The 13,842-nt window shown below is 50.0% G+C and overlaps 5 protein-coding genes across 5 annotated transcripts; 3 read left to right on the top strand and 2 right to left on the bottom strand.

Moving 5' to 3' along the window:
• Positions 1–1,783: 1,783 nt before the first annotated feature.
• Positions 1,784–3,478, bottom strand: CDV56_105147 (rRNA-processing protein PWP1; the record flags this gene model as incomplete). The annotated part of the gene is made up of 2 exons (XM_026758766.1): positions 1,784–3,146; positions 3,213–3,478. The coding sequence occupies 2 exons, from the start codon at positions 3,476–3,478 to the stop codon at positions 1,784–1,786; spliced, it is 1,629 nt and encodes a 542-aa protein (XP_026611853.1).
• A 443-nt stretch (positions 3,479–3,921) lies between these two features.
• On the top strand, positions 3,922–4,254 carry CDV56_105326 (COX assembly mitochondrial protein; the record flags this gene model as incomplete). Its single annotated transcript, XM_026758945.1, has 2 exons — positions 3,922–3,955; positions 4,010–4,254. 2 exons carry the CDS (start codon positions 3,922–3,924, stop codon positions 4,252–4,254), a joined length of 279 nt encoding a protein of 92 aa, XP_026611854.1.
• Positions 4,255–4,593: 339 nt separating this feature from the next.
• On the bottom strand, positions 4,594–5,720 carry CDV56_105379 (rRNA-binding ribosome biosynthesis protein UTP23; the record flags this gene model as incomplete). The annotated part of the gene is made up of 3 exons (XM_026758998.1): positions 4,594–5,402; positions 5,473–5,562; positions 5,633–5,720. 3 exons carry the CDS (start codon positions 5,718–5,720, stop codon positions 4,594–4,596), a joined length of 987 nt encoding a protein of 328 aa, XP_026611855.1.
• Positions 5,721–9,182: 3,462 nt separating this feature from the next.
• CDV56_105730 (uncharacterized protein) lies at positions 9,183–9,944 on the top strand (the record flags this gene model as incomplete). Its single annotated transcript, XM_026759349.1, has 1 exon — positions 9,183–9,944. One exon carries the CDS (start codon positions 9,183–9,185, stop codon positions 9,942–9,944), a length of 762 nt encoding a protein of 253 aa, XP_026611856.1.
• Positions 9,945–10,911: 967 nt separating this feature from the next.
• On the top strand, positions 10,912–13,053 carry CDV56_105844 (rDNA-binding RNA polymerase I transcriptional factor; the record flags this gene model as incomplete). The annotated part of the gene is made up of 1 exon (XM_026759463.1): positions 10,912–13,053. One exon carries the CDS (start codon positions 10,912–10,914, stop codon positions 13,051–13,053), a length of 2,142 nt encoding a protein of 713 aa, XP_026611857.1.
• Positions 13,054–13,842: the final 789 nt, after the last annotated feature.

Raw genomic sequence — 13,842 nt, forward strand, 5'->3', positions numbered from 1 at the left:
GGAGACCAGGGTTCGACTCCCTGTCGGGGAGAATTTTTTTACTTCTCTTTCTGTTCTATCCGAAATGATCTGATGCTCAGTCTTTTTTTCCCCATTTCTCTTTTCACTCGATGTCTGAGCAGCTACGACCTGTTTTATACCGTTCCTGATATATAGAATTCAGTCCTTCGATAAGTCAACCTTATTCGAACATGTGAACGGCCCCGACGTCTGGATATTTATATCAGGCTTAACTGGCTCCTTGTTTGAGTCCTTTCCTCAAATCCAGGACTGTAAGAGGCAGAGTTCCATGTCTCTGGCACTGTCGAGTTCTCATTCATCGGGCACTTCCCTCTACGCCTCGTTGCCCGTCGTTGAGCGATCCTCCGTCCAGGACACGGTAGCAAATCAAGATCTGGGCACATCTCTAGTTGTTCAATAATTGTATGGGAATGCATTGTCCAGGTCCTATCAGCGGCGTTCAAGGCCTCGTGCAACACGCCTTTTTTGCTTGCAGCGTCTCACAGCACTAAGACATCCAACTTCAGGCTTCTAGCGCCATATGAGCGCAATGCAGATGTCGAACTAGTGCCAGTGAACCCATTGCCGTTGTTGTGATTTTCGAGGGATATGCTCCTTCGCGTTACATTTGCCTTCCATTGATCTGATCCAGGAGGAGCGAATGATGAGCGCCATGTGATCATGGTTCGAGCTCGACTTGCTTAGTGGCGATCACCATCACATCCTTCGTGGGGCGAGTCCGCGCTGTATCCATTCACGATTCTACTATGACGTGCTGCTTCTCTGGCATCTCTCGGGGTTAACTCGAACTCCGACTGCCTTAGTGCTCTATGGCTAGGACAAGACATGCTACATATCTGGGGCACTTTCAGATAACGCTCGGTGCTATACATCGTTTCTTGGGGGATGTGGTCGTGTAACATCTTGACCCCTGGATCCGTAGGGCCCTTCCAGGTTGTTACAATGTCTGGGTGTTTGTCTCTCGAGCTTGGGCTTTTTGACCTCCCGATCCTTGTAATTGATGCGAACACCGCAGGGTGCTTCACACTCAGAACCTCGTTCCAGATGCAACTCCCGATCTGGAATTGGGGGAACTGGGCTCAGCGAACACTTGTCACCGATTCTTCGGCTTTGCTACGAGAAAGTTGTCGCCTACGATATGGCTGTCCGTCGATACACTGCACATTTGGTTTATATAGTGGCAGAACTATAGAATTACACGGTCTACATGAAGTTTAGCCGAATGTGAGAGTTTATTATCAGGGAGTAGTAGTGATGTCGCTCAGCCATTACTCTGATCCCAGACCCATAAAAAAGGAAAAGGCAGCATTGAGATACAGAATAGATCCGCTGACATGTCCAATGTGAAACCAAAACAAAGTTGAAAAAATATATCTCCCCGACAGGGAGTCGAACCCTGGTCTCCCGCGCTCGTTCTCTAGGAGTGACAAGCGGAAATCATGACCGTTAGACCATCGAGGATATGAGACGTCGGGATGCTCAATTTTGACATCATAACCAGGAGCAAGGCTCGTGCAAAACTGCTCTTGAGATTTGTGCCCTCGGATTCCAGCCAGCCTTATGATGAGAGTTTTGCGAGAACCGTAGCTTGATTCAGAGTCACAATCAGATCGGTCAATACGTTCGACCGGGTATCTTGATATTTTATCAACAGAGGTGACAGGCTGTATCAACATAAGAAAAGCATATCATTCCATGCTCGCGTACCCATAATATAACTTTTGTCTTCCAAAAAAAGCATTATCCATTTCTGTCATGCCCCCTAGTCCTCATCCATCGACTCCCAGCCATCTCCGCCTTGCTGAGCGCCGACCTCCTCCCCTGCGGCATCATCATCCGATTCATCGTCATCGGCTTGTAATCCGATTGTGCGCTCCTTGACGTCACCCTCAAGGGCGGGCATGCGCGACACGAAAGCTCGACGAACGGCCCCGTTGGTCGAGGTGTCCCAGATCTGAACCGTTCCCTTGCTACCAGCCACCGCCAGCCGGAAGCCAACCTCGTTGTCGGGAGCGAAGGTGGTCGAAAACACCTTACCAACGTCCATCTTACGCGAGACGACCATGCTAGGCCTGTCGTTCTCGACGTTCCACAGCTTGACTTGCTTGTCCGTTGATCCGGTCACCAGGAAGCCGGGGATGGCCGGGTTGATGTCGAAAGATGACACCGAGGTATCGTGCGCCTGCAGGGTCCAGACCGGTTTCGACTCCTTGGGCGTTGCAGGGATGTTTCGCACATCGTAGCGGTAGACCATACCGGCATCTGTGGTGACATAGAAGAAGTTCGGGTCGTGCAAATCCCAGCGCACGTTCTCGACGTCGGCATCCACTCCCCACCGTGCTTTCGCGTCGGGAGCTCTCATGTCCGCCGCCACCACGGTACGATCGTAACTACCGGTGAGCAGAACGGTGGCTTCCTTAGGGTGCCAGTCCAGAGAGCACACCTTGTCCGTATGATGTGTGTAAGATTTGGCGCACTTGGTGGTGTTGAGGTCCCAGAGTTTTACAGTACGATCAGCGGAGGCAGATGCGAGCAGATTGCGGTGTTGGCGGTTTGCGGCCAAGGCGAGGACGGAGTCGACATGGAACTCATCGTTTGCCTTGGTCTTCTTCTTGGACTTCTTAGCCTTCTTGACGTCTCCCTCGAGCTCCGCACCGCCCTGACCCAGGATGGCGTTTGGGTACATGCAATCGACAATGTCCAGATCCCAGATCTCAATGTCGGGCTCCATGGTTCCTACAGCGACAAAATTGCCAGTAGTCCGGTCGCCCGAGTTTGCGCCAACAGGGATATCCAGCCATTCAACGCACAGAGGGATGGCGGGCAGCATAATGTCGTGGTGCACGTAAAGGTTCTCCTCCTTGTCCTCGTAGACGTAGACTTCGAGATGGGCCACCTCATCCTCGACCTTACCGGCAAGAAGCAAGTTATCGGTGGGGAGGATCTGCAACTCCTCTCTCTCCTCGTCCTCTTCTTCTTCCGGCATCACAAGGTATGGATCTTCCTCGTTAGGCTGGTGGTACGCCAGCGACTTGACATTTCCGAACATGGTAATCTTCTCTCCATCCTCGTCAACCTCATCGCTGTCGTAGTGGTCAAGGTCGTATTCTTTCAAATCATCATCACTAAACAATGCGAGATGTAGTGTTAGCCTTGGCGATAGGATCTTGATACTCGAAATCAGCACTTACTCATTGAAATTTGTCTTACCCTTCTTCTCTTCGGAATCGTCCACCATTGCATCTTGGGCTTCCTCCTTCTTATCCTCATCCATCGTCTCGTCGTCCTTATCATTTCCTTCTCTGGCAGCCTCCAGATCGCCCTGGGCTTCTTCGAGCTGCATCCGAGCGAGCTTGGATATCCGGTTCATCTCCTCCTCGTCAATCTCATATTTGGTGGGGAACTGGGCAGCAACTCCCCGCCGCACCCAAGCCGTTGTAGTGATCATAGAAGACATCTTGAAGTGTTTTCCTCAGTAAAATTGATTTTGAGTGGTTTTCGGTATACACAATGACTGTTGAGCCAGTCAGGTGTAAGTCCCTGAGGCACGTCCAGACAAAAAAAACCTTTCAACAGCTGACCAGTATATTGCAGCTTCAAGTCAAGAATCGAAAATACGTTACCCCAAAAGGCTATGTCGATATCTACCCAATGATAGTTCCATTACCAGACTTTTTTTTCTCTCGGCTTTTACTTTTTTCGTGGTCGACTTATCCTGCCCGCCCGGCAGAATCCCCTCTCCGGCTCTCACCGCTCGGCATCGCTTTCGGAGATTTCTCAAAGACCGAGATTATCTTACTACTCGAGGACAGGTTCAGAACTGTTTGATGAAACAAGTACTTTGACCGTCGCAATCAACCAACGGCTCTGATCTGCTCAAGCTACAAAACCATACACAAAATGCATTCCCACCTACACACCCCCTACAATGCCAGTACGTTAATCCACTATCACGAAAGATGACAAGATACTTAACTGTTATCAACAGACTGCGAAGAAATCATGACCGCCCTCGACGAATGTCACGCCCGCGGATTCCTCCACAAAGCCCTGGGCAACTGCAACGACATTAAGCGCGACGTCAACAAGTGTCTCGCCGCGGAGCGGTATCAGCGCGCAAAGAAGAATCGGGACCAGGCTCGGGATAGCCGGAAGCGGATCGAGAAGATCTGGGCTGATGAGAGGGCTCTCGAGCAGGGTCTTTCGTTTAGTGGGGAGTCGAAGCAGCAGTAGGGGTTTTGCCGATGAGCTGGAGGTTGACGATTAAAGAGGTGTATGGGGGTTGTTTTGCATGATGGAGGTGTTGTCTTGGTTTGGTGCTAGCCGGCGTTTTATGGTTCCTTTCTCTCTTCTCATCTCTTGAGTGGTGTCACTCATTTTACCAGTGTAACAGTACATACCCGTATATATGGCCTGGACGAGTCATGTTTACATGTCAATGAGATCGACGGATATCATATTATCTAAATTTAGGATATACATAGCTTGAGGACGGTACTTTTCAGTGCACTAGCTCCCAACCAAACGCCTTCCCAATGAATATAGATCTACCTCATGCTCAGTGAGAGACAATCATTCGTTTGGAGCCGTTGCAGCCTCCGCCCCGTTCGAGAGCTCACCCGCGTGGCCATCATCTCCATCCCCCTTGGAACTCTTATGGTGGCGTCGTCTTCTCTTGGGCTTGGGTGCGCTCGATTCGCCGTCATCGTTCGTCCTGCCCGGCGCCTCGTCTGATTTCTGTTCCTTCCGCTTCTCTTGCTTCTCTTGCTTCGGGCCACTGGCCGGTTCGCCTGCTTTCTTCTTGGACTTCTTCACACTCAAGGGATTAGGCCCCTTGGGCTTCTTCGGCCCTCGCTTCGTCTTTTTCTCCTCGCCATCCTCAGTCCGCTTTCTCTTGCCCAACACTGCTTCATCATTCAACCCCGCCCGGAACTTGCTCTTTTCAACACCGTCTCGTACTTCTTCGGATGGCGTGCTCATCGGCTCGAGAATCATGACGGACCGTTTCACATAAACAATCGGTACACCGGGTATAGACCGCGCCCCGATACGCAACTTCTGCGCCCGCCGCAGCGCATCCCGGCCCTCGTCATCACCTCGCTTTCTCTTCTTTCCGTCGCCAGAGTCGGCCTTGTCGGAGGCAGGTGGGTCTGCAGTCGCCAGGATATAGTGCTCTTTATTCCGCTTGACTTCTGTGGAAGGTGACAGTAGTGAAAGCAAGCACTCGACTTCGTCAATGGGTGTTGAGTCTTCGTTATGCGAGCAGTGTCGCAATGGGAGGATCGTGGGTGGAGGGAGGTGCATTGGACGGTAGGGATTGTTGGTTTTTGGATTGATAGGTTGAGATGCCATGATGGCTGCCAGTGAGCATTTCGTCAATACTATTGATTGGTATGTTAGCTCGTCGGTCCATTGTCCGCTCGTGGTCAGACTCTGGATTCGAATACATACATGGTTTGACTTTTCCTTGCAGTGTACGTTCGAGTGCAGGGATCAGTTCCATCTTGAACGAATGGACAGCGCGAAGGAAATTCGAGTCAACTGGACAGGTTCAAGTGTTAGTACTGCAGACCATTTGAACGCAGCCATGCGTATCTGGGAAGGTGATTACCCAAGACTTGATATGGTTCGCGGAAGCCAAACGCCATCTCATACTGATGCATGAGCTTGCGATACTTCTTGGAGCGTTTGGCCCTCATTTTGAATGAATGGTCAATAGGCTTCTAAATATGAAAAGCGGGGTGATATTATAATGTTTTGCGAGTCAGATCTGACTATGTTCTACTTGATCCGAATCTTTTTTGGATCGTCTCTTTTTTTTCTGCCGGGCGGAAGAGGTGCATGCTTTCGATCTGGTCAGTGCTCGGCGATAACGATAGGCAGATACCACCACTGAGGCTGAGGCACCAACTGGCATTAACACAGCAATTACCTGGAAGACTTGAGATTCTCTGCGTCCTAGCTGCCGTCGATCTGCTTCTCTATGATATATGTCTGACTAAAGAAAATAACTAGACATCTAACGAACCTTTGCATGGATTGGAGCTGTTTGTTTCTCTGAGTCACCCACAAAGTTGACAGGCCACGAGTTCAATTATACTACTTTTCATTGACCTCTCGGACTCATGAATATAGCTTCCTGAACAATGGATGATTTTGAATTTGCAGTCTGAATGAGCCATTTGTACGGTGGAAGGGTGGCACTATCAAGATTGTTCAGATAATTCTATCTGATGTAACAAGTCCTGCACTCGAGCTTATAAGGACTAGGAACAGCCAATGGAAAGAGCGTTTCCCACGAATTCCTGGCCACTTGATTTCGCTTTATCAGACCGTCCTTTTCTCTAAATGAGAAGGGCCGAGGGGTTACATTCAGCGGACAATGTACATGCCCTTCATCTGTAAGGGAAGCGAACCATCAGCCTATTCGGCGAGAGATACCGTGTGTACATCTGAATCCTTCCTCTGACTAGTAAATGAAGGTCAACAGTTTTGGTTGAACCCAAGGAGCCTTACGCCCTTCTTCGAGCATTGGGGCATTGATGATGGCGAGTGTGATCATCCTCGTATGATGAATGCAAGACTAGGATTATACTCTTCAACTCATGGCTCCAGACCTCAGCTCTGAGATGGGTTGAATGATCTGAAGCAGAGAACTGACTATTGTGCCAGTTGGTCTGCCAGGCACATGGGTACTTGAGAACAAGTGCTCCGTACAGGCTTCAGCAATTAAAGATTGCATGTATCACATGCAAGGGACGAAGCCATCATTCTTCTTCCTCTTCCTTCTTTCTCTGGTTAATTTTGTTGTCCAAAATCCTCCAGACCACCCCCAGTATACAAAAGAACTCTGACTTCAAAGCCAATTTTGTCTACCAAAACACTGCTAGCCCTGTTCATGAAATTGTCACGGAGTACAGGCTATCTACAGCGCATTGACTGAGGACCGCAAGTCCGCAAGTCCGCAAGCCTCGAGCCAAGGGGCGCTCTGCTAAGTTTTTCCCACGGTGGGGCAGACCCACCATATCCGATTGACCCGTTGTTTAAATCAGGTAGGTCACTGAGATATGAGGGCCTTGAACGAGTGATTCCATCAGATGATTTTGATTCTGTGCAGCCACTTCAGTAAGGGTCAAACTAGAGATGCTAAGGCTGTGGAAGAAGCGATAGCCTTGAAGAACTGCAGAACGCCATCAGTCAGATGTCATAGGTCACAGTCGAGAACAGAGTTATCAGCATGAGACAAGTCACCCGGCAGGATTGTCTCATCTTGACTGGTCAGTGGTCGAGGGGCGGCACATGGACCTTCTTACAGGCTATGGTGTGGTGGTGCCTGGCGCCGGGCCAACACCGTTGCTTGACCTTTTGACTAGGCTAGAGGACTAAGGCACTGTAGTATTCATGATTCGACCATACGATGTTACCGGTTGCTACGTTGTTCACAGGAAGGACAACAATCATGCAGGGAACGTATAAGTAGTAGGAGATAACCGATGATGAAGACAGCGATAGGGATTGGGCGTCTCTTGAGGGGAAATACAGTGTCAACCTAGAGTTGGAATTCAAGGTACCACTTTCTTGCAGATGGGGCACTCTGATCTTTTGTCGTCAAGAATGCGATCCTCATCTAAGTAGAATGCGAATGTGACTGCGCAACGAGTGTAGCAGAAAAACGATCAATCCTGCGCTCTCTCGGACACATCGAATTGTAGTGTTCGATTTAGCGCGTCGAAACCGCCATCGATTCGAGGAATCACAGACTGACTCGTAGAGCCTATCCGTCGGAGAACCGGAGAAATAATCATTTCATCTTCACTTGTCGAAGAGGTACCTGAGAAATGAAGAATCCGGGATTGTATAATTAAACGACCCTGAGCATCTGGAAGCCCAGACAGATTCCATGGTACCAGACACTGCAAGAACCAGTGTTCGTGCTGATCTCGCCATAAGAAGAACCAGAAGAACAAAACACCGCACTGGGGAATCAGAGGCGGATCGAAACGCAAGGCAAAAATATTTCCTTCCTATCGCTATTTTTGGTTATCCAGTGAACCCAGCCAGCTGGTCAAGAGAATCCACAGGACAAACTGCGTAGAGCCCAAGAGTAAACGCTAGATACTCTGGCAGTCTTGCTGTTTGGCCGCAGTGGCTGTTGGCTACCTTACTTGCCTCCACGGTTTGTGGGCTCTGGAAACTCTGGAAACTCTTGAACAGAAGATCCATTGAAGAAGGGTTCCGTGACCCATCAGGTACAGCCTGAAAGTCTGGGCAGCCAATCCTGAGGCCAACAGCCAGAAAGCCTGAAGGGAAGTCTTTTTAGGGTCCTCCGTACACTGGCTGGAGTCATTGGACTGGATCCCCCGACCGAACAGCCCAGAACCATTTATCCCATACTTTCTTCACTCTTGCATAGTTGCATTGGGTGTCCCTCCCATTTTTCCCTTTTCTCCTCCTCCTCCTCCTCCTCGTCCTCCTCCATTCCCTCCCTCTTCTCTCCCTTCTGACCACTCCTCCCTGGGGGACTATCTTTCTTCATATTTCATGTTATTATTCTCTTCTTCTTTATATCTATTGATGGTCATTTTTCTACTTTCCTAGATCTCGGTATCTCTGAATTTTCCTTCTTTTCAAACTCTCGGTGGCGCGTCCTGGTTGTCCGCCTCCGATTTTCACTGTACACTGTACGGTCTTGCTGCAGCATTCTTGTGACCCCCCTTGAGTCACATAGACGGCCTGCCTCTGGAGACGAGAGATCCAACCATCCCATTTTCTTTTGCTGTGCAAACAGATACGAGGACATCCGGTCTCTAAATTCATTCTCGTCTCTCTTGAAGAGCATACACTAGAAGCGACAAGCTTCTGCCACTCATATCTGATAGCGGACATTCCGTCGATCGACTTCCATTCCTTCTTTGACACCCCACCTGCGATCGTCAGCATCAGCCACGCATTCTTTGTCTTCTCTGCAGAAGCCAATTTGACGTGCGCAACTATAGCGTTTCGAAGACCTATATTTAGGAGGATTTTACTGTGTACGAACGACAAAGGATATCTGATTACCGGAACAAACTTTCTACAGCCGATTCATATACATCGTTGCGAGAATACCCATCGCCAATTGATTACAACACCGACCCAGTTTCTATCCCACTGCAATCACAATGTCGACCCTAACTCGAGCCTTTACCAAGCGCCACAAGCGTCCCGAGGTCTCTGCGCCAATGCCCTATCGCGAAGGTCAGGTCAAGTTCACCGCGGGGACCATCAAGCGGGGAAAGATTTCCGGACCGGTCGAATTAATATCGACAACGAACATGTTGGCCTACAATGCGCCCGATCTCCACTCGGCTGTCTCTTCGTCATCTTCCTCTTCACTGCAGTCTCCCGACGACTCGGAGCTGTCTTTCTCCCAGCGAAGCTTTGGCTCTCCCGTCACGACTCCGGAAGATTCACCGGTTGAGCCGAATCCGTTGTCGTCATATTTCCCGAAACGATCTGCTACAGTGACTAGTCATCCTCGGTCGTCAACCTCGACCGCCTCGTCCACGGATGCACCCTTGGTTCCCAAACGCGCTCTATCGCATACGAAACGATCCCATCAAGAGTTGGCTCGTCAGCGTTCCTTGTCACGGTTGTCTCCGCCACCGCTGAACTCCATGCGCAGCAGTCCCTCTATCCGAACGACACAGGACTTCTTCAAGCCAGAGCCTCATCCGTTCGGGAAGGAGTTGGAGCAGGTCAATGAAGTGGCCGAGGAGTTCAACAGCAGCGCCACCCGCGTGCTCGACGAGGAGGAGATGATCTTGCTCAACAAGGGGCTGAGGAAATTCACAGCGAACGACTATCTTGTGGAGATAGAGGAACTCTATGGTAGCATTTTCGACGATCATCTCGGGCCAGTCGCCACTGGGTCTTGGCTTTAAGATTCTCATATTTCGCTTCGATCCGCACCATCATTTGTGATATCCTTGACTTCCTGTCATTCGCAACGGAGAAGAAGAACTGGAATTTCCTTCTCCCTGTCAATTACTGCTTCTGTTACGACCAACCTCATTCACTCGTTACGTGTGCCATGTATTTGTTGTCTGTTTCAACCCTTTCTTGTTTTGCCCGCTATATACCATGAGGTGGTTTCCATCTTCTCGCGTTGTATGTAAATATTATCGACCTTGTTGCAGTCTTTGTTTCAGCAAAGGCTGTGGATCTGACACAAAAAGGACATGTGATGAAGGGTTTAGTTTTGATGCAATTCATTCTTACCTGCTATGTCCATGACATCATCCTGTAGCTTTAAAAATCATTATAATCTGTCGTCGATGTGCGTAACAGTGTAAGCTGAATATCATCAAGAGGATATAACGATATGTCACCCAAGCGGGAAAAGCGTAGGGTTTCGCGACAAGAAGCTTGGGTCACGCGTTGGTCACGCGCCGGAGGGCCTCAGGCTCCACACCGCCCCACAGAACGAAAAATTTCTAGTGTACAATTCTCCGCTGTTTCAGACATTCTCATCTTCGTTTTTCAGGGCGACCATCAATTTTCATTGTCTGTCTGTACACAGCAGTCTTACTACTTCATCTCAGATTGTTGTCTGTCAGGCAGACAGATGAAGCTGCCTTCAACCTCGGCTTTCCCCAGCGCGCCTATTATCACTTTCAGTAGCACTCCGGCTCCGAAGTGGACCACGGTTTTCAACACGCACTGGCCGTGTCGTGTGCTCTGCTTTTCCCATCAGCATCATCAACTTTGATAGTTCACAGGAGTCAAGAGATTCCCACTAAGTACCCTTTTTCTCTTGTCTTCAAAGGCGAGAGCAACAAATGACACGACGCTGGGATTCGCGTCGTCCAACCTCACCCCAACCTTCTCCCCGATAGAATCGAGACTGTCATGGTCTCCTTCGCCACCGCTGCGCGCAACCCTGCCGGGGCGATCAAATCAGTCAACCCTACCAAAATGCTAGCCACCTCCTCGCCAGTGCCCATTCTGAAGAATTCCAAGACGAACAGCGCGGCAGCTGCCGGGGTTAAACACAAGTTGGCCGATATGGACCTTTCGCTGTCACCCTCTTCCTCCGCCGCTTCCGACGTCAGCGATGGCACTCCCAGTCCCAGGAAGCGGGCTCGGGTTCAATTTGATAAAGATGTGGAAATGCGAGAGGCGTCCTGGAGTGGTCAGGAGAAGGAAATGGCCGTGAGCGTGGAGAAGAGCGCGGCTGTGGTTCGTGAAGAAGTACGCAGAGCTATCCAGCGGCATGTCTCTGGCACGGACAGCGAAGCCTACGATCGCATCAAAGAGATTTTCTCAGTAGATCCTCGGCGTCGGGACGAAGATGGCTTGCTTTCCGAAGATTTACCGACGCACACTACATTAAAGCATCATCTCCTGGGTCTTCTGTCGAACGTCGCATCGCTGGACCGCACTTGCAACGGCTTGGTCAATGCAGTTCTGCACAGTGAATGGCTCGGGCGGGATGAGCCGTATATCAAGCTGTACATTCGATTTTTAGGTAACCTTGCGGCGGCTCAGGGAAGCTATCTCGGATCGGTTTTAAAGATGCTGGCCAATCATTTGGGGGAGATCCCCAAGGGCACAGGCAAGCTACCCGGATACGCCCCGGTCCAAGCTGCAGAGATCTATAGCAGAACTCACATGGCTCTACGTCATGTGATGCAGTTGATTCCATCTGGTAGTGGGACACTATCCCCAATCTTGTCTATGCAGTTTCCCTTCGATACCGATTCGGCAAAGGCCAATATTGCGTACACGCGGAATCTTCTAAAGGTCATCAGTTACGCCCCCGAGCTCCAAGCGGACATTCTAGCTCTCATCACGGAGAAAGTCGTGAAGATCGATGTCCAGATTCAGGTTGATATGGAAGACATCGAGGACGAGGTGGGCGAGGATGTTCTCCACGCAGTCTCGCCTGAAGCCACGATGTTCGAGGATGACGAGGACGAAGATGACGACAATGCATCTGTCGCTAGTGAAGATTCCCTAGACGTGGAGTCCCGGCGAGTCAAGACCATCAAGGATAACATACTCAAACTGGATGGCATGATCGATTCGCTGTTTGAATACTATGCCCCGCCTTTTATAACGGGCACTCTGGATGACAAGGAGAATGCGCTTGATCTACTTCTTAGCCATTTTCAGAGTATTATCCTTCCGACTTACCGCTCCCGCCACTCTCAATTTCTCCTCTTCCACTTCTCCCAATCGTCGCCGATTCTGGTCGATCGATTTGCTGCCACCTGTGTTCAGCTCATCTTCAACAAGATGCAACCTGGAATTCTACGGCAGTCCGCAGCAGCCTATCTCGCCAGCTTCGTTGCCCGCGGTGCGCACATCTCCGGCGAGGTGGTAAGAGATGTCTTTGACCTCCTAGGCACGCATCTGAACAACCTCCGTCTTGACTATGAGGCCACCTGTCGAGGCCCTGATCTCCGCCGCTATGGTCCCTTTTACTCTACGGCGCAGGCGTTGCTGTATATCTTCTGCTTCCGCTGGCGAGACCTGACGACTGCAGCGATGGAGGGCGACACCCCTGAGCAGATTGATGAACTGGAGCCAGAAGAAATCACCTTCCCTCCATCGGTCAAGGAGGTCCTTCACCAAGCAATCCATTCCAAACTGAACCCCCTCAAAGTTTGCTCGCCGGCGATTGTGTCGGAATTCGCGCGTATGGCTCAGCACCTCAACTTCATGTACGTGTTCAGCATCCTCGAGACGAACAAAAGACTGCGCGTCTCATCGTTTCGGAGCATTTCAGCCATGGCAGATCCTCGCTTCAGTCATGTTGAGCGAGAAACTCGTGCCGGCGATGATCTCGGTTATCAGCTTGATGCCTATTTCCCCTTTGATCCATACCAGCTGCCTCGCAGCCGCCGTTGGCTGGAAAATGACTACGTCCACTGGCGCGGTATCCCTGGGATGGACGACCAGGACGAGGACGACTCGGACAGTGACCTCGACGGGAGCGAATCGGAAGGAGACCTGAGCGATGTCACTGGGACCGATGAAGATGACTGAACATTTTGAAACAAAAAAGCTTGTTCGATTTTGCACTATTCATGCTCAATACCCCCACAGCGTCTTTATCATTTCTTGCATCTCAGCCGTCCTTTCGGACGAGTTTGATCGAAAAAAATCCGAAAAGTGATTTATCTAATTCTTTACCATCTGCGGTGTTCGCTGGTTAGCGTGGCGTATGGGTTTGATCTCGTTTTGTATCTTGTTCTGATATCAGCCATGTTCTGTCCGTTGGTGTTAACGATGGCATTTTTGACTTGATATGCACTGATGATGTGAAGGTAGATCATGGTGTGGCGACTATTTAGATGGAATTAAACATTCAAAAAACCAACACGAACAATGCCTGAGTCCTGTAGATGTAGACACTGTCTGATAGCCTCACAGGATCGCCAGCATTCCTCGACATGGCAACATCTAGAGAGTGCAAACTGGTTACATCCATCTACCATTTTCTCTTTAACATTTATAGAACCAGAAATCTCCTCTAGGACTCATAGAACCCATCCGTCGGCTACCAGTCTATAGACTCAAATCCGACCTGGAAGTCCATCAGTGCCGTTGACCACATGTGCACGAGACCTGTTTCACTGAAGACTGGTATCGTGGGCCTCGGCACCGCATCTGAGAGACTCAACAATGATGTCATAGTATGCCTGCTTTAACGTAATCAACCACCGAGCGACGAATACCACCGAGCGACGAATTTCTCCCTACGCCACCCACTTCCTTTCTTCAACGCGTTGTTTTATCACCACTATTATTAAAAATGCCTTTATCTCAAGAAAA

The sequence above is a fragment of the Aspergillus thermomutatus genome (genome assembly GCF_002237265.1).
Source record: "Aspergillus thermomutatus strain HMR AF 39 chromosome Unknown NODE_202, whole genome shotgun sequence".
Classification (NCBI taxonomy): domain Eukaryota; kingdom Fungi; phylum Ascomycota; class Eurotiomycetes; order Eurotiales; family Aspergillaceae; genus Aspergillus; species Aspergillus thermomutatus.